The sequence below is a fragment of the Carex rostrata genome, chromosome 24, assembly GCF_964058835.1.
Source record: "Carex rostrata chromosome 24, lpCarRost1.2, whole genome shotgun sequence".
Lineage (NCBI taxonomy): Eukaryota > Viridiplantae > Streptophyta > Magnoliopsida > Poales > Cyperaceae > Carex > Carex rostrata.
In genome coordinates this window covers 6691778-6712410 of record NC_135941.1, presented here as the reverse complement: position 1 = coordinate 6712410, position 20633 = coordinate 6691778, and the positions used below count along the sequence as shown (strand labels likewise).

General features: G+C 34.8%; 5 protein-coding genes and 1 non-coding gene across 8 annotated transcripts in view; 3 read left to right on the top strand and 3 right to left on the bottom strand.

Moving 5' to 3' along the window:
* LOC144575352 (2-alkenal reductase (NADP(+)-dependent)-like) overlaps positions 1–20633 on the bottom strand; it is a 74298-nt gene that overhangs the window by 45873 nt on the left and 7792 nt on the right. The window lies entirely within an intron of this gene.
* LOC144575717 (integrin-linked protein kinase 1-like) lies at positions 4813–10011 on the top strand. The gene is made up of 12 exons (XM_078325956.1): positions 4813–5502; positions 5719–5793; positions 5900–6004; positions 6113–6198; positions 6611–6731; positions 7309–7385; positions 7608–7670; positions 7763–7884; positions 8153–8238; positions 8348–8472; positions 9028–9159; positions 9891–10011. Exons 1-12 carry the CDS (start codon positions 5080–5082, stop codon positions 9895–9897), a joined length of 1422 nt encoding a protein of 473 aa, XP_078182082.1. The 5' UTR covers positions 4813–5079; the 3' UTR covers positions 9898–10011.
* Positions 11999–13369, top strand: LOC144575719 (uncharacterized). The gene is made up of 3 exons (XM_078325960.1): positions 11999–12335; positions 12459–12771; positions 13139–13369. The coding sequence occupies exons 1-3, from the start codon at positions 12007–12009 to the stop codon at positions 13301–13303; spliced, it is 807 nt and encodes a 268-aa protein (XP_078182086.1). The 5' UTR covers positions 11999–12006; the 3' UTR covers positions 13304–13369.
* Positions 13699–16284, bottom strand: LOC144575718 (uncharacterized). 3 transcript variants are annotated; one of them, XM_078325959.1, is made up of 3 exons: positions 14875–16284; positions 14211–14823; positions 13699–14094 (listed from the first exon to the last, which is right to left on the bottom strand). In XM_078325959.1, the coding sequence occupies exons 1-3, from the start codon at positions 15424–15426 to the stop codon at positions 14039–14041; spliced, it is 1221 nt and encodes a 406-aa protein (XP_078182085.1). In that variant the 5' UTR covers positions 15427–16284; the 3' UTR covers positions 13699–14038. The 3 variants fall into 3 exon arrangements, with proteins under 3 accessions (XP_078182085.1, XP_078182083.1, XP_078182084.1); XM_078325957.1 differs by having other exon boundaries at positions 14211–16284; XM_078325958.1 differs by having other exon boundaries at positions 14229–16284.
* Positions 16365–19544, top strand: LOC144575445 (uncharacterized). Its single transcript, XM_078325595.1, has 10 exons — positions 16365–16399; positions 16488–16614; positions 16695–16759; positions 17300–17462; positions 17944–17991; positions 18173–18220; positions 18403–18528; positions 18735–18817; positions 19023–19138; positions 19239–19544. Exons 1-10 carry the CDS (start codon positions 16365–16367, stop codon positions 19313–19315), a joined length of 888 nt encoding a protein of 295 aa, XP_078181721.1. The 3' UTR covers positions 19316–19544.
* Positions 19982–20054, bottom strand: TRNAE-CUC (transfer RNA glutamic acid (anticodon CUC)). The gene has a single exon. It is a non-coding gene; the product is annotated as a tRNA-Glu (tRNA).

The following is a 20633-nucleotide window of genomic DNA, read 5'->3' as shown; positions in this document are numbered from 1 at the left end:
TTTAAAAAAAAAAAAAAGGTTTTTAATAAGTTAATTTTAATGCATTTATTTTTCATATAAACGCATCACTTTCAAGGTAGAATGGTTTGAATATTTATAAATGAGTTCGAATATTTATAAATTTTGCATGTAAATGCATCACTTTCAAGGTAGAACTGTTTGAACAATTTGAGTTTATTGTTTAAAGCGTATTTGAAGAGTTTTGGAGTTAGTAGCACTAAGACTAAAATGACATTAATATCATAGCAGCTGGACTCATCACTATATATAATTTCTACAAGGCTACTAGCCATTGGAGAGAATAGAAAAGAAGTTTATATATCTTTAACACTCTCTTCAAGTTAGGATCATATAGATTGATTGAATCCAACTTGTGTAATATCAATCGTTTGGAAATGTGAAGTATCAAATGCTATAGTGAATACGTTCACTAATTGTTTCTTGCTTTACACATAAGGTGTTTCAATTTTCTTTGAATATTGTACTTTTTCTCTAACGAAGTGACCATCAACTCTGATATGCTTTAGCATATTGTTCATTCATGAAACATTGGGTTAGATATAATACGTCGGGCCGAATTATTGTCGCAGTACATTTTTATAAGACCGTGATGCTGAAATCTCACATCATTCAATTAGCACTTGCTTGGGCCATGTGAGTTCACTTATAGTATCCGTCATTGCTTGATATTCTGTGTATGCACTTGATTTTTTACGACATTTTGCTTTTTTGCTTTTCTAAGTTATGAGGTTTCCTTCGATAAATGTGGAAGCTGTCAGTGAACTTTCTATCACAACTTTCTGCCTAATCTGCATCCATATGAGTATCCTACACTAGTAAAGTCATAATAATTCTTAAACTGGAAGCCTTTATTATATAGATGAACCCTTAAGATATCTAAGAATGCAAACAACAACATTCATGCTGACTTGTATGAGGGACGTGCATAAATTGACTTACTATACTAATTGCAAATGTAATGTTAAGTAGATGTAGATTCAGGATTTTCGTTAGGGCAGGAGGAGAAAATATCGAATCAAATTTAAATCCATTAACTAATTGGGTACTCAATAAAAACCAATGCTTTAACTTATACTATTTAATGTTCTGACTTGTAATTGATGCTCTAATTTATAATTAGAATCACCAATTATAATTCAAGAAATTTATTTTAAATTTAGTCCTAAATTTAATCCAAATTACAAATCAAACATTAAGAGAGGGGGGCAAAAATATTTTTGAAGGAGAGCAAAGTCAATCGAGATCGATAGATCTCCACTAAATTAAATTCAAAATCCAGAAGGAGCGAGTTGCCCTCCCTAGTACCACATGGGTCCGCTCCATAATGTTAAGCCTAATAATGGTTAAAGTAAATTAGTTTGCCTACAAACCTTTGAAATTGTCCTACATTATCTAAGGTTCACCATTCTCAAAATTTAGTTTCTTTTTGTTGATTTTTATTGGTGTAATAATGGGCTTAGCACCCAATTTTTTTTTCGTATCTTTTAATAAATCTGATGTGTATTTTCTCTGTGATAAAATAATCTTTTACTTAAATATGCAAATTCAATTCCTACGAAATACTTAAGTTCTAAGTCATTAATATCAAATATATTATTTCAAATGAAGTTTAGTTAATATAATTTAATTTTTATAACTTTCAATAATAATTAAGTCATCAACATACACTGATGCAATAGTAGTAGAGATTTTGGTTAATTTTACAAACATGGACGAGTCGGTCGAGTTCTTGTTAAAACCAAATTCTAAAATGACTAAGTTTGGCATAGAAAGCTCGTGGTAATTTTTAAGTTCATAAATTGACTTATGCAATTTACAGTCTAGGTTTTTTTTTTCATATTCTATGGATGTTCTGGAAGTAAATTTATGTATACTTCATCTAAGATTCCTTGTAATTTTTTTTTTAACATTGATTTGGTACAAATTTCAACTTTTATTTACCGTAATCAATCGATAATAATATTCTTATAATTGTACTCATTTTTGGGGTAATGCAACAATTGTCCAAGTCTCATTTTCTTTCAAGAACATTAAACTCTTCTTTCATAGTATCTTTCCACAAGAGATTTTCAAGAACATTCAGCCCTAAACCCTAAACCCTAAACTCTTAAATACTGAGATTTGATATATATGTACAAAATTGAGAGGACATATTATCATATCATATGACACTTCAATTGGACTATTAATTGACGGTATGATATGTGACAAAATATTGTAACCTCCTTAGTGGAACATATTGACCTTCGAATATTATGTAAGAAGTTGATTAATATTTCCTTTAGCCACTCTAATAACCCTATATTTCATACCGTATGATCAGTTGTTTCTGAATTAATTATTCAGAAATTTTCATTTGCAGCATTCAGTGGAACAGATTTGTTGAAATTCTGTCAAAAAGGAGGGGTTTCACCGTAAAACAACCGACTTTTTCCATAAGTGCTCGGCCCGGCCCAGTTCCTTGAAAATAACTCGGCCCATCTCCCTGAAGAGAGTTCATGCTAGCCTGTCTAAGCCTTTGAATGAGTTTGGTCAGCGCTGAAATGGAGATAGTTTGGTTTAGTATAAAATCAAGTGGTAAAAAGATATCTAAAAAAATAAATGTATTACAATTAGTTAATAAATCTTCTAATTTTAACCACTTGACTTTATGCTAAATTAATTAAAAATTTTAAAATTTTAACCTATAAATGCATCACTCGTAAGGTAGAAGAATTTCAACTGTTTAGATTCGTCGTTTAAAACTAATTAAATAGGTTTTAGAATTGAATTCACAAAGAGACTTGATGAACTTACGAACACCCTAGTTTTATTCATTTAAATATACATTTAAATGAAAACAATATTTGACAAGTTTATTTGCTATAAGATTAAGGCGCCTAAAACATAAAAAAAAAAAAACCATATAAACTACTGAAAATAATTTAATATTTACGCCAAAGTTATCTATCCCCTTATTATATTTCTTTCTTAAATCTCGAGAAAACTTATTTTTGAATATTTTTATTCGAAAGCTCCATACGATTCCAAATAAATTTCCATCTTGTAGCAACCAACAATAAATTTCCAACTACCCTTTCAACACCCAACTATAATTCTTATAAAATAGATGAAAAATGTATGGAATTTTTTTGGGGATACGCCATCAGCCCATCACATGGCATTTATTTGATTATTCTTTCTGTAATTTGTTTTTCTTTTCAAGCACCCCTTGACACGTTTGGATAAGAATGTAATTAATCAGAAAACTTCACCAACACGTATTTATGTGATCTACTTGATATTTAATATTTATAATTAAAAAACTTGACCCCAATGCTAGTTTATAAAATCATTAGTGTTCAAACTAATAACAAAAAAAATATAAATTATTTTAGAATAACTTGAGAGTCTAATTGTAAAATTTTACAATCAAATTACACAAGTGATGGTCCATAATAAGTGATAATTTATTTATGAGATGGAATAACATGTTAATCATGAAGCTGTATAGAATATAAACACAAAAGTAGAACTGTGTTTTAAACTCACAGAGGTTTTTTTTATGAGCTTAATTAATTCTAAAAGCTATCAGATTAAATTTAAATAATAAATTCAAACTGTTGAAATTAATCCACTTCACAAGTAATGTGTTAACATATTAAATTTATAAATTTTCGAACTAATTTAGTATAAAGTATAAATCTTTTTCTTTTTTACCACTTGACTTTGTAATAATTTTTTTTTTTTGTAGAAATTTGACTTGTAATTGTGTTATTCATGAAGTAGATTAGTTTCACCAATTTAGATTCATCATTTGAAATTATTCTGATTGGTATTGGAGTTAACCTTACAATCATATGGTGAGCTTAAACACAATACAATCATTTTCATAATTAATACTGATAGCATGTCACTAACAAAAGCTGCTAGGGCACATCAAATAAAAATCAATTCCAACTAATCTAGTTTCATTTTACCTAACTAGAATCATATTTGATAATATGTTTGGAGTGAGTCTATGGTACTATGCATATCACGGGTTGTTACCGTGCTACGGCTCTATATTTGAGTTTTCAAATCCTAACGGTCGATCCGAATCGTTCATCTTGTTCTCCATATTAATATGTGTTTGGAGACCAAATTTTACATTTTTTGAAAATTTTTTACTATTTTTTTAGATATTTAGAAAATCACTTGATCTGAAAATTCTGGACCATCCAAAAACAGTGATTTTCAATAAATCTAAAAAAATAGTAAAAAAATTTCAAAAAATATAAAATTTGGTCTCCAAACACATATTAATATGGAGAACAAGATGAACGGTTCGGATCGACCATTGAGATTTGAAAACTCGAATATAGAGCCGTAACACGATAACAAATCACAATATGCATAGTACCATAGACTCACTCAAATTAAAATACAATGATCAAGTACATGCGAACACTTTTAGTTATCTCACGAGGAAATATGTTCATTCGGTGAAGGGAAATAAATCTGCTCTTATTCCAAAGAGATAACAAGACCCTGTTATTTCTATCCTAACCATCCAAAATTTTACATGCACGAATCTCATGAAAAATATTTTTCATACGCGCATCTCAACAAAGATCAACGGCTGTGATCGACTAACAGGGTCCTGTTATCCTTTTGGAATAACAGCAGATTTTTTTCTGTCTTTCAGGAGGTGATTTGGCAATAATTTTCTCGTTTCAAAATTAAAACATCGTCTATTTTTCACCGCGCATTTTAAATTCTTCTCTGTTTATGGCGAACTGTCGCTAACACATCCCCGCAAAATACGGGCAAAGAAAGCGCTCTATTGTCTCTCTCTCTCTCTCTTCGTCTTCATCTCCTCCTTCTTTTCTCTGTCTCTCTCAAAGAAAATCAATCATTCCCAATTCCAATCCCGATTCTCCAAATTTCTATTGATCGATCCTTTCATCTAGGGGGCTCATTGGAGCTCCGTTTTGAGCTCTCAATCCCCCCCAATTGAACCATCCTGCGAAGCATTGACCATGTAATAGAACATCCAAATATCAGATTATCTCCTTATTTTGTTTTGAGATATAATCAATGGAGACAGCGAAACGGGTCATTAGGCGTCAATTCTCCACCGGCTCAATAAAACACAGCCGAAAATTCAATTTTGTGCGGAGCCTGTCCTTTGACCCTCGGCTGGTGGGTCGAGTCCGGTTTGCATTCGGGCGCCAGTCGTCACTTGACCCGAACCGTCGGCTCCGGAGCCGAAGTCCGGTCAATGAGGGTTTGGGTGTGCCGGATAATTTAGATAACACCATGCAACTTCTCTTCATGGCATCTCAAGGTGATGCGAAAGCTGTTGAGGGGTTATTGAAGGATGGCGTGGATGTAAACAGCATTGATCTTGATGGCAGAACTGCACTTCACATTGCCGCTTGTGAGGGACACGTGGCTGTTGCCAAACTGCTGCTCAGCTGGAAGGCCAATGTCGACGCACGTGATCGGTGGGGTAGTACGGTAATTTTTTTTATCTCTGTTTGGTTAAATTGTTGCATATACAAAAAATGATATTTGATAGGAGTTTTATTTGATTGCCAACATCAGAAAAAAAATTATAAATTTGTTGGCTTTTTAAATGGTTTATTGTACAAATTGATTTTTTTCTTTAGAAATTTATTTGTTCCCCTGTGCCATTTTGAAATTTGCTATTTACTTGATCCAATTGTTGTGTAGGCCGCGGCTGATGCGAAGTACTATGGCAACATGGAAGTGTACAACATGTTGAAAGCTAGAGGAGCAAAAGTGCCGGTACTTGACACGATCAAGTCAAATCAAAATAAATCCTAGTTTATTCAAGTAATTGTATTACTAATTTCACAAATTTGATTGGTTCATGTCTCATTTCTCATTGTAGAGAATAAGGAAAACACCTATGGCCGTTTCAAATCCTCGAGAAATTCCTGAATATGAGCTTAATCCCGGTGAACTTCAGTTTCGTCGAGGTGAAGAGGTCTTGAAGGTAAAGACAAATTTTAATTATACATAATAAGTTACTTGAATATTTATATCTATACTTGTAACATACAATAGATTTGTAATGTGTTGGCATGTTCTACAATCTTCACAGGGGACATATCAGGTTGCAAAATGGAATGGCACCAAGGTTTGTGTAAAAATACTAGACCGAGAGAGTTATTCAGATCCCGAGAGCATGTAAGTTTTATATACAGTTCATTCTCGTTACGTAATAAGGCGCATAATCTTCTTTCTTCCGTGAAAATATCAAAACTTAAAAGTTAAGACTGGGGGGGTTGAGTTGATTTAGATTGTCCGATTTGTAATGGACAACCCAAATGTGCCTAAGACTCTTTACAAAATCAATTCAATTGGAAGAATATGAACTCATGGTGAGGGAGAAATTTCTTTTAGGGGCTAAAAGAACAATGGAACAATGTGCAAAAAAAAGGAGAAAAATAAAATTAAAACATATCTACCAGTATGCCTGGGCACTACTTAGCATAGGTACTGCTCAAAGTTGAGTTAATAGACTGCGCGCGTGCAATCCTTCAACATCTTATTGTATAGAATTTATGTTTATTAGTAAAAATGATTTTATTTGGAACAGAAATGCATTCAAGCATGAATTGGAGGTTCTGGAAAAAGTTAGGCACCCGAATGTGGTACAGTTTGTTGGGGCTGTTACTCAAAACATCCCAATGATGATCGTTTCTGAGTACCATCCGAAGGTAAATTCACCTTATTGTTTATTTTTAACTATTTTTCTAATTGTATATGGGGAGAACCAAAGAAATATTGTTGCTTCCAAACTTTGTATCTATGCCCATTTATGCACAACTTTGCATATAAAGCCCTAGTTGTGTTCAGTTTTGCAACTAACCCTCGGTTAATCTTCAAATCAGGACTATACCTCAACAAACTTTCAATTTAGCGCTTGCATACAATAGTAAGAAAAATTGAAATAAATAGTATTATGCTAATGTTAGAATAGATGTAGCCAGTACAGACAGAACATGTTAATGCAAATGTACCAGTACCTACCAAAATGGCAGAACATGTTAATACAGGTGTACCAGTACAGACCAATAGGCAATACGGAACATGTTAATACAGATGTATCAGTACAGACCAAAATGGTAGAACATGTTAATAGATGTACCAGTACAAACCAAATTGATAGAACATGATAATAGATATACCAGTACAGACTGGTACTGTGATATGCATAATGCTATTTTTAAAAAAAAATCTTTTTGGTAAACTATGAAAGGATGATCATAAATTCACTTAAAATTTCTCCATCAGGGTGATCTAGGGAGTTATCTTCAGAAGAAAAGGTTGAAGCCTCAGAAAGTTCTACGATTTGCCCTTGATATTGCTAGGTATTTCTCTCAATATTAATGAATTATTAGAATACGTTGATTTTACAGAATTTTTGATTAATTTCTTAAAGTTATATATGGACTGTCATAACAAATTAGCCGACAAGTGTGTATTTTGTTGTGTTAGTCAATCAATTTGTTTGTGTAATATAAAAACTTGTTAATATTTATAGCCTAGCTAAGAAAATATACATTTCTAAATTTTTCCCTTTTTTTGTTCAGGGGAATGAATTATCTCCATGAATGCAAACCAGACCCAATCATCCATTGCGACCTAAAGCCTAAGTAAGATGATCGAATAATTCACATAACTTTAAGATTTACTAAAACTGTGTTTATTTCATAATTAAGCAATTGTAATTTCGGTAAGGTGCCAGAAATATCTTGCTGGATTATGCTGGCCAAATGAAGGTTGCTGGATTTGGCCTGATCAGGCTATCAAAGATTTCGTCTAATAAAGTACGCTTGGCAAATATCAGTTCACTAGATGAGGTTCTAAGTAAGTTTGTGGGGGATGGATTCAATTGTCAATTCCATTTATTATTAGATTTCTGTTAAATTTACAAGATGAGGTTTATTGTTCATATTGGTTACTCTGTTGCACTCCAAAAAATATACTCAAATCAAACTGTGATATGCATTAACCAAGTAATATAATACATGAGATACATAAATATTTCCCTTAGAACATATAGTAATTAAAATATTAACAAAATGAGGAAATTTCATTATCGCATATATCATCATGAATGTTTATATACATATAGGTATGTATAGCGCACCTGAAATCTACAAAAATGAGATATTTGACAGAAGCATCGACGCGTTCTCATTTGGCCTTATTCTTTACGAGGTTAGTCCCTTGCTGATTTGGTCTAATTTGTAAAGGTTATAAACAAGAAAGTTTCTCTTTAGTTTTCTTTTGTTTGCACTGTAAAAGTAACTTACTTTGGGTTTAATAGATGATTGAGGGGGCCCCACCTTTTCATCCAAAATCACCTGAAGAGGTCATTAAGATGATCTGCGTAGAAGGTAATCGGCCATCATTGAAGAATAAAGTGAAAAGCTACCCTTCGGATCTTAAAGAGTAATTGGGTCTACTTTATCATCTCATTAGCAAATATATATATATACACTTTGGTGGGGTAGAACTAGGGTGTTCTTAAGTTCACCAAGTCCTTGGCGAACTCAAGTCTAAAACCTGTCAAATCTACTTCAAATAATGAATTCGAACTGTTGAAACCCGCCTACCTTACAAGTGATGCATCTAAATGTGAAAATTTTAAACATTCGAATTAATTTAGTATAAAGTCAAGCGGTCAAAAAACATTCAAAAAAAATAAATGTATTAAAATTAATTTATTAACCTTCTAATTTTGACCGATTGACTCTATACTAAATTAATTCAAATATTTAAAATTTTCACATCTAGACGCATCACTCGTAAGGTAGGTGGGTTTCAACGGTTTGAATTTGTTATATGAAACTGACTTAATGGATTTTAGACTTGAATTCGCCAAGGGGCTTGATGAACTTAAGAACACCCTAGTTCTACTCCACTTTGGTGCCTATTCTAGCACTTATTTTTGACATTTTGTTGTCTGTGTGGATGGAGAATAATCTTTGATGTCTTAAATTGCAGATTGATTGAAGAATGTTGGGACCCACAAACTGTGGTAAGACCTACATTTTCAGAAGTGATAATCAGATTGGACAAAATATATGCAAATTGTGCTAAGCAAGGACGTTGGAAGGACACATTCAAGCTTCCATGGTACTCATTTTGAAATTTCTTTCATTTGTGGCCATTGCATTTAGTTAATAGCTAGTAGAGTGGGAAAAATGGCACGGCAGAGCCGGCTCCGTTATGGAATGGCACGGCACGTGTGACTGTTCTGTTCCGTGACTCGCGTGTCCCGTGCCGTGATCAGCTTTTGAAAATTTGGCACGGCATGTCGCGCGAAAAATCTGGTCACGACACGGCACGTAATCACGTGAGTCACGTGTAATTAGGACCGTTAGGTCTTATTCAAATGGTGAATCTTGAATAAACTAACTTAAATTGAATAAACTAACTTAAATTATGAAAAAAAATAGTTAAACGTGAGAAACATAACTAGTTACGTTTGGACACGGCACGCGAGCCGTATCTCGCGTGCCGTGACCATTCACGTGTTGTGACCACTCCTCAACATTTTGGTCACAGTACGGCACGGCATGACACACGTCATTGTTCACTTGGTCACGGTACGGCACGAGACCAAAATCACGGTGTGTTAGTCACGGCACGACACGTTTTTTCCACTCTAATAGCAAGGAACAATTCAGCTAAAACAAGCCAAATTAACCAACAGTAAAAATGAAGTAAAGCAATACTGTTTAGCATCCAATACTAAGTACTTTTTGCTACCTGCATTCTACTTTATTTTTTATGAAGATTATCTTGAAAAATTCCCTTGGCTAACTACAAATTACATGACATGATTTATATTTTCCATTTGACAGGAAATAGTGGCGATTTTAGAGCTGTGCAATGAATTCTTTCTTTCATTTTTGCTTCTACATTTAGCACCAATCCTTCACCTGGAAATATAGTCCATTTTTCTTCTTCCCTGCAAAGGAAGGATCAGCTTAAGAGTTTCTTCATACAAATATCAAACCAAGATACTCTTTTCATTTGCATGAGATATCTTGTAAACAGTGGCAAAAAAGATGTTTCACTTGCTAGAAACATTGTACGACCATACAGTCTTCCTGTATGTTCCTATTTGATGATACATTTTTTTTTATCATTTGTTTATATTTTTCTATGTTTTTCCCACTGTGATGTTTTTCTCTGATCAAGTTGTGAAAAGAATGTTGGATTGGCAGGCTCATGGGCCCAAATTTGTAAGAAACAAATTTAAACCAAGTCTACTATGTAATTGGCCCACGCGACAAGAAAATTCTTTGATAACAATTTTTTTATGTTACTTTCGAGTATGGCTAGTATAACATCGGTGTCATTTCAGTCTATATAACACTAATTTCAAACAGTAAATTCAAACCGTTCAAACCCATCTATTTTATTAGTTGTGTGTTACATGCAAAATTTATAATTTTTTGAATTTATTTAGTATCAGGTCAAGCGGTCAAATGTGCGAGTTTTTAAGTTAATTTTAATGCATTCATGTTTCAACATTTTTGACCGCTTGATTTGATACTAAAATAACTAGAAAATATTAAAAAAATTGCATGTAAATGCATCACTCATAAAGTAAATTGGTTTGAACGGTTTGAATTAGTCGTTTGAAGTCTATCCAATCAATTTTGTAGTTTGTGTCATATGACACTGATGTCATACTAGCCGGACTCCTTACTTTCTCAAAAAATAATTTTTTGATGTTATTAATTTTTCTCCAACCAAACAATACTATTTTATTTCGAAAAAAGGATAAACAGAAATCCACCAAAAAGAAATCAAAGGAGTGTTCTTTAATGTCTTGTTTGGATGGTGCATAGAAAATATATGAAAAAGGGGAATATTTTTAATAAATATTTATTGTTTGATTAAATATATAATAAAAGATTAAATTATAAAGTTTATATAACTTTATATAACCTTTGAAATTTTATATTTTATTACTCCCCAAACTAAAGTGTAATGGGGAAAACAATAATTAAAAAAAAATATGAACAAATATGAAATATGTAACATTTTTGCCGTTTCTTTTCTCAATAATTTGAATGTTAAAATGAAACTGTTAAATATGATATATATTATTTATTATATATACATGTAAAAGGTTATGATATTTTTCAAATTATTAATATATATAAAATAAAATTGAAAAGTAATCTAATTGTTAGAAAATATACAACAAAAGCCGTAATTACAGAGACTGAATAATAAATTGTTATTTAAAATTCTCTAATGCACAACAGTACCACATGAATTCATATCACTTGAGATAATAAAATATTTCTGTTTAAAATTAGACCGTCTGATTAGAATTCACACAAAGTAAAACACCCCGTGCATTCTATCTTAGATCCAATTAATCCGAATTCTAATCGAACATCCGAACAGCAAGAGCATTAGGTAGTAGAACCGTTCAAAACAACTTCCGACTGTCCAATTATGTTAATATTCGTGCCTTCGAATCTCTAAAGCCCTTCCGCGCACCGAGCAGAACTCACAAAATACGAATCAACAGCTACTTCAGTTAAACCGAATGCGTATCCTCTGCATTAACTCACAAGGGAATCTTTTGAGAATCTCAACCGTCTGATTTTAAACCGTCTGATTTTAAACGGAGTCAATCCGACTTTGCTTATAAAAAATTGGGGGCCTTTCAAAATTAGTGCAAATCTTGTTCGCACGAATCTTAAAACAGATTTGACGATTGAGATTGATTAACTCAAAAGATTTCCTTTTGAGTTAACACAGAGGATACGAATTCAGTTAAACCACGCCGCTGAAATGGCGCGCTCTTTCTTCCTTCACATAACATTTCCTCTCTCCATTTTGTCTCCAATCAACATAAGTACGCACTAAAGATTCCATGCCCTAAAATGTGTTAACCTTTCTATTGTAGTTCTAAGACTTTTTTTTTTACATAATTTTCACACAAAAAAAATAATGGGTTCAAGAGCACTAATCCGAGGAAAAATACATCTTTGTCGTCAAATTAATGATCAGATAGCTTCATATATCAGCCCCTATTGCACTAGAAACGCAACCTCCTCTATCGTTGTAAACGGATTTGCAGTTGAAGGCCATTTTATGTTCATGAAACTCGGCAAGTTTCTACCATCAAGTATTAGAGAACTTTCACATTCAATGGAGGATAAGATGCAGATTAAATCAGAAGAGGACAGAAAAGAAAAGATAGATCAGCAAGCTAAAGAGAAGGCTGATAAAAAACATTTGCAGATTGATCCTCTAAAAAGTTCTGAATACACTAATAGGTCGGAACTCTGATCATGAGGAGAATTACATTTTTCTTTTTGGTCCCTCCAAATTTGAACTCAAGCATTCAGTATCACGTGCATGACTCTTGATTGTTTTGGTTTTTCATTTTGTGTTGACAGAGAGAAATTGGGCATCAATTTTCACCATTGGAAGGGGAACTTCATGTCGGCTGTGAGGCATTACTGGCATGGTACAAAGCTACTATGGACAGACACAAAAATATCATCAAAACTATTATTAAAACTTATCAATGGAAAAGAAATTTCTAGAAGAGAACAGAGACAACTGACTCGAACCACATCTGACATACTCAAGCTCGTTCCTTTCTCGGTCTTTATAGTAGTTCCTTTCATGGAGTTCTTGATCCCAATTCTACTGAAAGTGTTTCCAAACATGATTCCTTCGACTTTCAAGGGGGAGGTGCAAAATAAGGTTAATTTTTACAGAACTTTGTTTGTAGAACTTCTAGGTCGAATAACAATTACAAAATTTAATGGCCAAAGGTGCAATGTTCCAATTCATGGAGTGGCCTGGTTCCCCTCTGCACCAGGTTATATGGAGCTTCCCTCAGATTCCAGGATTGTAGACATGGTGCTTTAAGGTTTTGAAGGTTCATACATCAAAATTTATTCTTTTTTTAATTGTTTCCTGATTACTTTAATTGTTCATGCTATTGTTGTCTTCTTTTGATCCATAGGAAGTCATTTTTGTATCTCACCACTTTGAGTTACTGAGCCATTTGCAATTTTTATGTATTACTGCATGATGTTTTTATTGCTTTCTGCTGAATTAAATGTAGGAAAACTTGAAAAGAAAACTAAAAGCGAGAATGGAGTATACAAAGTTACTACAAGAAACCATCAAAGAAATGGAGATAGAAATTGGAAGAACACAGAGTAGTGAGATTAAAAAGACAGCGGAAGACCTTGATAAATTTATGAGCAAGGTCCGTTGTAATTTATAAGGGTTCTTTTTCATTATAATGCTTGATCAGATCGTATATGAAAATTGCACCCCACATTTCATAAATTGCCCACGTTAATGGACATATTGTGGTTTACTTATAGACGCCAAGGCAGGAAATAAATATTGACCAAATTATTCTTAAAGAAGAGGGGATATTACTAAATAGTTTTTTTTTTTTATAGAACTGGAAAGCTAGCAATTAAACATGCCATTTGCTTAATTTTATTCAATTTTTGTTCACTTCAACAAAAAGGTGATTGTTAGGAATATGTGAAACAATGTAACATTGTCCTAATTTTTTTTTGTCTCTCATTATGTACATAGTTGATATATAGTTTTTCTATTAATTTGAAGCAAGTACATCACTTTTGTTTTTTTTACCAAGTACAGCAGTTGTGAGACAAAATATCTAAATCCATTCACAATTGTGAGACAAAGTCCTCATACATCATAGTAAATCAAATAAAAAACACAAGAACTCCTACTACCAGAGCTAGCATAAGAGCTCCTGGTATGCTTGTTTAACTCACACGTATCACACACCAGTTTTTCCTTATTGGTTTTTCCAAACAAAGGAGGATACAACCTACTCAAAACATGAAATGAAAAATGACCTAAGAGCCTATGATAGAGCAGCAGTAAGTCATCCACACTCATCTCAACTCCTCCAGCTCTCTCTATAATGGATGAGAGGGTCGAGTCCATACCATCCCTATCCATGTACCACATGCCACTATGCCATGTGCCAGTCCCAAGTACCTTGCCCGTCCCCTTCTCTTGAAAGATTACCTTGGAAATATCAAACAAAACGACACATTTTAGTTGTGATATAATGACAATTATGAATAAGAGATTCACATGAAAATAAACATGCAAAATATTACACAGAGTCAAAGTGTTGGTACATTTTACCGTATCCTTACCAATTACGGGTTGGGCCGTACCATCGGTTGTCTGGATGTTCGCTGAGATTGCTAGATGAGGATAGGAAGAAAACTCTCTAGCAAAACCAGTCACATGGCGAGATGCACTAGAATCAACTATCCAATCTGGTGATCTAGTCCTGAGTATCTGTGAGGCTGCATCCATGATCGTGAGATCCTCCTCTAAAAACTCCACACCAACTTCTTCCTCTTCCTCTGCAATCATCAGATTTGTCCGATTTCCACCTCTTCGTCCCCCACGGCCGTGTCCACGGTTTCCAGACTGCCCCCTACCACCTACATCTCTCTCCTTTGGTGGCTTAGAGCAAGCCTTGATCAGATGACCTATTTCCCCGCAGTTGTAGCACCTGCGAGTCTTCCTCTGGACACCTGTCATACCTAAGCTCGAGGTGGCCAAAGCTGATCGCGCACCTGGAGGTCCATTGGGCTCAGCATGTAACTTCATGCGACTCTCCTCCTGCATCATCACAGCAATGGCCTCATCCAATGAAGGGATCTTTGTCTGGGCTAGCATAATTGATCTCATCTGATCAAAGGCCGGGTTCAGATGAGCCAAGAACTGCATGGTCCTCATCTGTGCAATAAACTCTCCATTCTTGCAGCTCTGATCACTACAGCTCGACACCTGTGAGAAGTGATCAAGATCTGCCCACAACCTCTGTAGATCTAAGGAGTACTCCTGAATAGATCTATCACCCTGCACCACGGCGTTTATCTCTTGATGAATCTGGAACACTCTCATGTGGCTCTCAGTCCCAGCATAGATCCTCTTTAGCTTCGCCCAGACATCCTTTACCTTCTCCATGCCATCCACTATGGACGCAATAGACGAAGGCAATGACCTCAGGAGCCAGATGTACACCTGCATGTGAGTGGACTTCCACTCATCTCTCCCCGGTGCACCCTCAGTTGGCTCTGCCTTCTCCCCAGTCAAGTACCCTTCTAGATTATTTCCTTCTAGAGTGTACCTCACTCGACGTGACCAGCTTAGATATGAAGCTGGTCCATCGAGTTTCATATCAATAGGTGGAAGATCCAATCTCTGCTGTGTCAGCTCAACAGGAGCTACAGGAGCTTGGCACATGGCAAATTGTCGTATCATGGCAGTTAACTCCTCAACAGTCAGCTTCGCGCAGGCCTCAGCAAACGGATTCCTCTCTTTCACCTCTTTCGACATTGATCCGACTCAGATCTACACCTCACGTATCGATCTAAGTCTAAATCACTCTTACAAATTCGAGTTCTTGACCCAATCTAGCTCCACATCTCTCCCTCTTGACCCGATCTTAATATATCGTATTAAGATTCGAACTCAAAACTCGATCAAATCTCGATTCAAATCCAATACTCGAGTATCGTGGGGCCACACCGGCCAAATCACTCAACAAGAATCAACCTTACCTTGAGGCCGGCTGACCTAGAATAGAGAAAGAGGAAAAAACGGGTAGGTTTCGGCTGGAAAGAGGAGAGGATCTGCTGGTCGGTGGAAGAGGAGGCTAGGGTGGAGCTAGAGGCCGGCGGAAGGGACAACTGAGAAGGGCGGAGGCTGGCGGAAGGCTAGGCGGGCGGAGCCAGCGGCAGATCTGACGGGGCGGACCTCAGCGGTCTGAGCAGACCCGATCTGTGACGGCCAGGGCGGAGCTCGGCCAGTGTTCAGCGGGGCTAGCTATCCGGCGAGCGGCGCTCAGGCGGTGGCGGGCGGAGTTGGCGGGCTGCTGGCGGAAGTTCGCTGGTTGACGGGAGAGAAAGAGAGAAAAAAAAATAACGGCTAGGTTTTGTTTTGATTTGATAAGATCGACAACTTACGTCCAAGTCTTTAGAGTTCTCTATAATTTTTTTTTTACCAAAATGACCTTCTCAAAATCTGAAATATTGAAAATATAATAAATCTCAACACCTTATTTTCGGCATAAAAATTCTCGATCCATTTTTATTATTGCTCAAATAGCTTTTGTTATTTCTTCACTATCTGTCTCAATGTCAACATGAAAAAGGATAACCTGGGTATCAGTAAAAAAAACCTTTCAGAAGAGGATGGAGAATAAAACACAGGCCATATAATATAATTCTTATATTATATTCTGCAGACCAAGGTTATTGAGTACGTGTAACATTATGGGAATCCAGCATATTATGTCAGATGATGAAATGTGAGTCTTACTTGCTAGTACATTGACCCAGTAAAGCATCTTTCATTGTATCATATGATTGAATTACATAATTAATTCTTTTTTATAGGCTAAAAGATGATGACATATTAATTTGGCGAAAAGGCATCAAATCGCTTTCTGATTATGAACTCGAGCAAGCATGCAGATGCCGTGGCTATCTTGGATTGTTATCGAAAAAGCAGATGTTGCTTAAGGTTCATTTTGCTTGAGTAATATTTATGTACATTTTAATCAGTTATGTCTTTGGATTTTATGCCTTTATAATTTCATTCAGCTTCAGGGCTGGCTGGATTTGTCTCTAAATCATGCTGTGCCAATATCTCTGCTTATACTTTCTAGGTATGAAACTTCTACAGCTGTTGTCCTTCTGTTTTGTGTTTTCTTTTATCGAATTGTTCCCAATGTTACATATTTCCAACTAAACCCAGAATTTGTCATGTTTCTAGGTTCCAACTGACCCATTGTTAATGCAGATTTTCACAGAAAAAGAAACAAACTTTACTGATTAATGAGACCAGGAGAGGTTTTTTCTGTGCTTGCTTACCCCAAAATAAGCGAGGTTGTTTATATTCTGTTTATAAAAGAAATTGGTTTATATGTTGAAAATTAAAGTTCCACAAACACATAGAAGCAATTGTTGGGTTGATATGAAAAATTAATTGGTTTATATGTTGAAAATTAAAGTTCCACAAACACATAGAAGCAATTGTTGGGTTGATCTGAAAAATTCAAGCCCAGAAAATATACTATTGTTAATTGCAAATATGAAAATGTTTGGTGTCCAGTTGAAAATACATGAAATTTAAGGTGCATAAATTATTCACTCCAATCAAACCAACATATATTGTTAAACACTTTAGTAAATGCACATCTTGTTAGGCCATTTGCTGTTTCTGACAAGGTGAGTTGTGTGGAGGCTCTAAGAGGTGCAATTTCTTCTCTACCTGATTCAGTGGTCAGTACACTTGGTACTGTCCTGCCTTCTGATTCTGAGAGGAGGAGGAAACTGGAATTCCTTGAAATGAAGGAAGCACTTATCAAGGTTTTGTGATCTCCCATAATTTATTGTCTTGCCGAAAACACCCCCTATGTGTTGCACGGTATTTTATGATAAACCAAATATGTACAGTTTTTTATCTACTGAACCTATTGAAAGGTGAAGTCAATAAAGCTGATAAAATAACCCTATTATTCTGTTATCCTGCTGAAAACCTTATTGGAAGTAATCTGCTTAATTTCTAGTGAATTCAAGGCTGATTACCTTATCAAAGCAGTATATTTTAATTTTTCCTTGGACATAAATGAAGATTATCTGGTGGATGGGTCAAAATTTGGGGAAATGTTTCCATTTAATAGTATTCGGATGTATGATTGGTATTTCCGTATAACATAATATATTATAGAGCAGGGACTAAGTCGCAAATTTGAGCGATGTAAAGTGACGTTTGCAAGGGTTAGAAACAATTGGGGGCTTCTATTGCAGATTTTATGCATATCATAATTCTTCATCCTTTCATGTTCAGGAGGAAGAGAGGGGAAGGTCATTAGCTGCTCAAAAAGCCAAGGAACATGTGAGAAGTAAAATGGAATAAAAACAGGTGGACTTTTGCAAAATTAGCTGCGCACTTTCTCTTCTGGCTTCTGCATCAGTAAGAGCAAGAACTCATTTCTTTTTATTTACTTGATGTAGACATTTCTTTGATATTGTTAGTACATTAGAGCAAGATCTTATTTGTTTTTTTTCTTTTGCAGTCTGTCAGCAAAGAGCGAGAGGAATTACTCAGTTTAGTCAATAAAGAGGTAAATATTAATTGAATCTGGTACCAAGTACCAACTAATGTGTAATGCACATAACCAGCAAGGTACAAGGTTGCCATGACTGGTTCATGTAAACTGGAAGTTATACTGATACACAATCCCTGAATCCCATCACTCTTGCGGATGCTGTCAGAAATCAAATCAAGGTACATTTTATGTTGCAGATAGAAGGATACAACTTGATGCTTGGTAAAAAGGGTCCAGCTAGAAGTGTACATGAGGCAAAAGAAGCTTATAAAAAAGCAAGGGGCGCTCTTGGATACAAGCCCTTGTCAGAACTTGCAGAAAAGGTAATATACCAGATTATGTCGCCAATTCAGGTTAACAATTGAATATTTTATTATTTATTGTTTCAGATGCAAAATGTTCTTCACAAGAAATTTTTCTTTCATACTGTTAGGTGTCTTGGGGGATCTGTAATCAACCAGAAACTTACACTCTAGCTTCTATTCTCTATTTTGTAATGGTTTTCTTTCTTATTTGGTGCATACTTTAGGTGGACTGCTTGCTTGAAGAACTTGAGAAGGAAATTGACGATTTAGATGCCATTATTGGCAGCCAGGAGCAACTACATGACAAGTAAATCCATATATAATTGGTTCAATTTTTATTTGTATTTCTTGAATCAACAAATTTTCTCTGAATTAGTTGGGAATAATATTGGTTCATATTTAATTTGGTACTCTAAAAGCTAACTCAGGGCAAGAAGGTAGTGAGGATTATTTGATGCTTTGAAAATGGACTCCACTGTTTTCCAATGTCTCGTTAATTATATTTTCAACAGAGATCGTGACGGGAAAGTGACATCAGAAAAACTGGCAGCTGCAGCTGTATACTTTAAAGAGAACTTGGATAAGGAAGGTGTGCAAGAAATAATTGCTAACCTCTCCAAAGACAAAAGTGCATACATTTTTAACTAAAAAATAATAAAATAGGAAACTTTGATGTGATGTTTTTACATACATGTAATAGATTTCACTAATTTGATTCCTTGTAACAGATGGGAAAGTTCTGGTTGAAGACATAGTTAAGCTTGGGTCAAAACAACAGGATGCTATTAATTCACAAAATGGATGATTTCTTTGTGGTAAATGACCTATTTGTCCATGCCGAAATGTTAATTTGTGTCAATCCAAGAACAATGAGTGCGCAATCCTAGTTAATTCTAGTAAAATTTAAATTTCCAGTCATTTAGATTGTGTAAGCTCTCTGAAGAGGTTAGTTTGTAAAATGAGGTAAATAGAGTGTATATATGCAAAAGGAGGATTGTTCTGTTAATGGATAAGTTCATAAGGGTGGATGTTTGCACTTTTGAAAAAATAAATAAATAAAAACAATCTGCTCTTTCTATTTTGTAAATATGTCATGTGCTCAGTTAACTTCGTTGAATGTATTTGCTAAGTGTGTTTTTTTTTTTTTGGGGGGGGGAATAACATTAACTTTGTAACTAGCCTCGCAACTAAAACTCGAGTTTAGGATGCATTACACGTTGTTAATATTCAGTTTTCGGTTTGGATATCTCCAAAAACACTGTCATTTTGATGGTCTCAGTCAGGGATCAATGCCAGAAAACGATTGCACAATTTATTGCCCATTTTCAAGTTCTCAACAAGATTTTAGGAGTTATGCTATTCGTATGGAGAGTTCTTTCGGAAAAAAAATAATATGGAGGGCAACATTGTCAAAATTACCAGCTATTTTAATCAAGTTGTCAAAAAAAAAAAAAAAAAAAAAAAAAAAATTTTCCGTTGCCGGGACTCGAACCCGGGTCTCTCGGGTGAGAGCCGAGTATCCTAACCAGCTAGACTACAACGGATTGTTGCTATTAATGCAAAATATAATAATATAATTAGTACCACATATATATTACTTGTAATTTATTAAAGGTTTTTAAAGCTAATTGTTGATGTCAAAATTGGTGCCCATTGTCCTCTAATTAGGATTTTTTTCTGGTGGCCAATCACGAGCAAAATGTAGATTATTGTCTCATCATATATACAACAAGCGCTACAAATCGAGGCAAGGTTTACATCATAGAAGCACCGAATGTTGTCAATTTTGAGAAAGTAGTAGGTTTGATGTCTATGGGACCCAATCTAATGGGCTCCATAACCGTTCGATTTATTTTAAGATCTGTGTGCACAAAAATTGATGCGAATATATACTAATATTAAGGTGGAGCGTACATATTTAAAAACGGATTGGACGGTCCAATCCGTTTTAAGTTGTTCAGTTACCAATAAATGTGAGGCCGACAAAGATGACATTACGGAGTACGTGCGGAAGCAAATCTGCTACGATCCTACAGGATCACAGGGTCCTGCGATTCCAATTTCAACCCTTCATTTATTACAATGTATGAATCGTAAAAGAAGATAGTTTTTGTGTACGGATC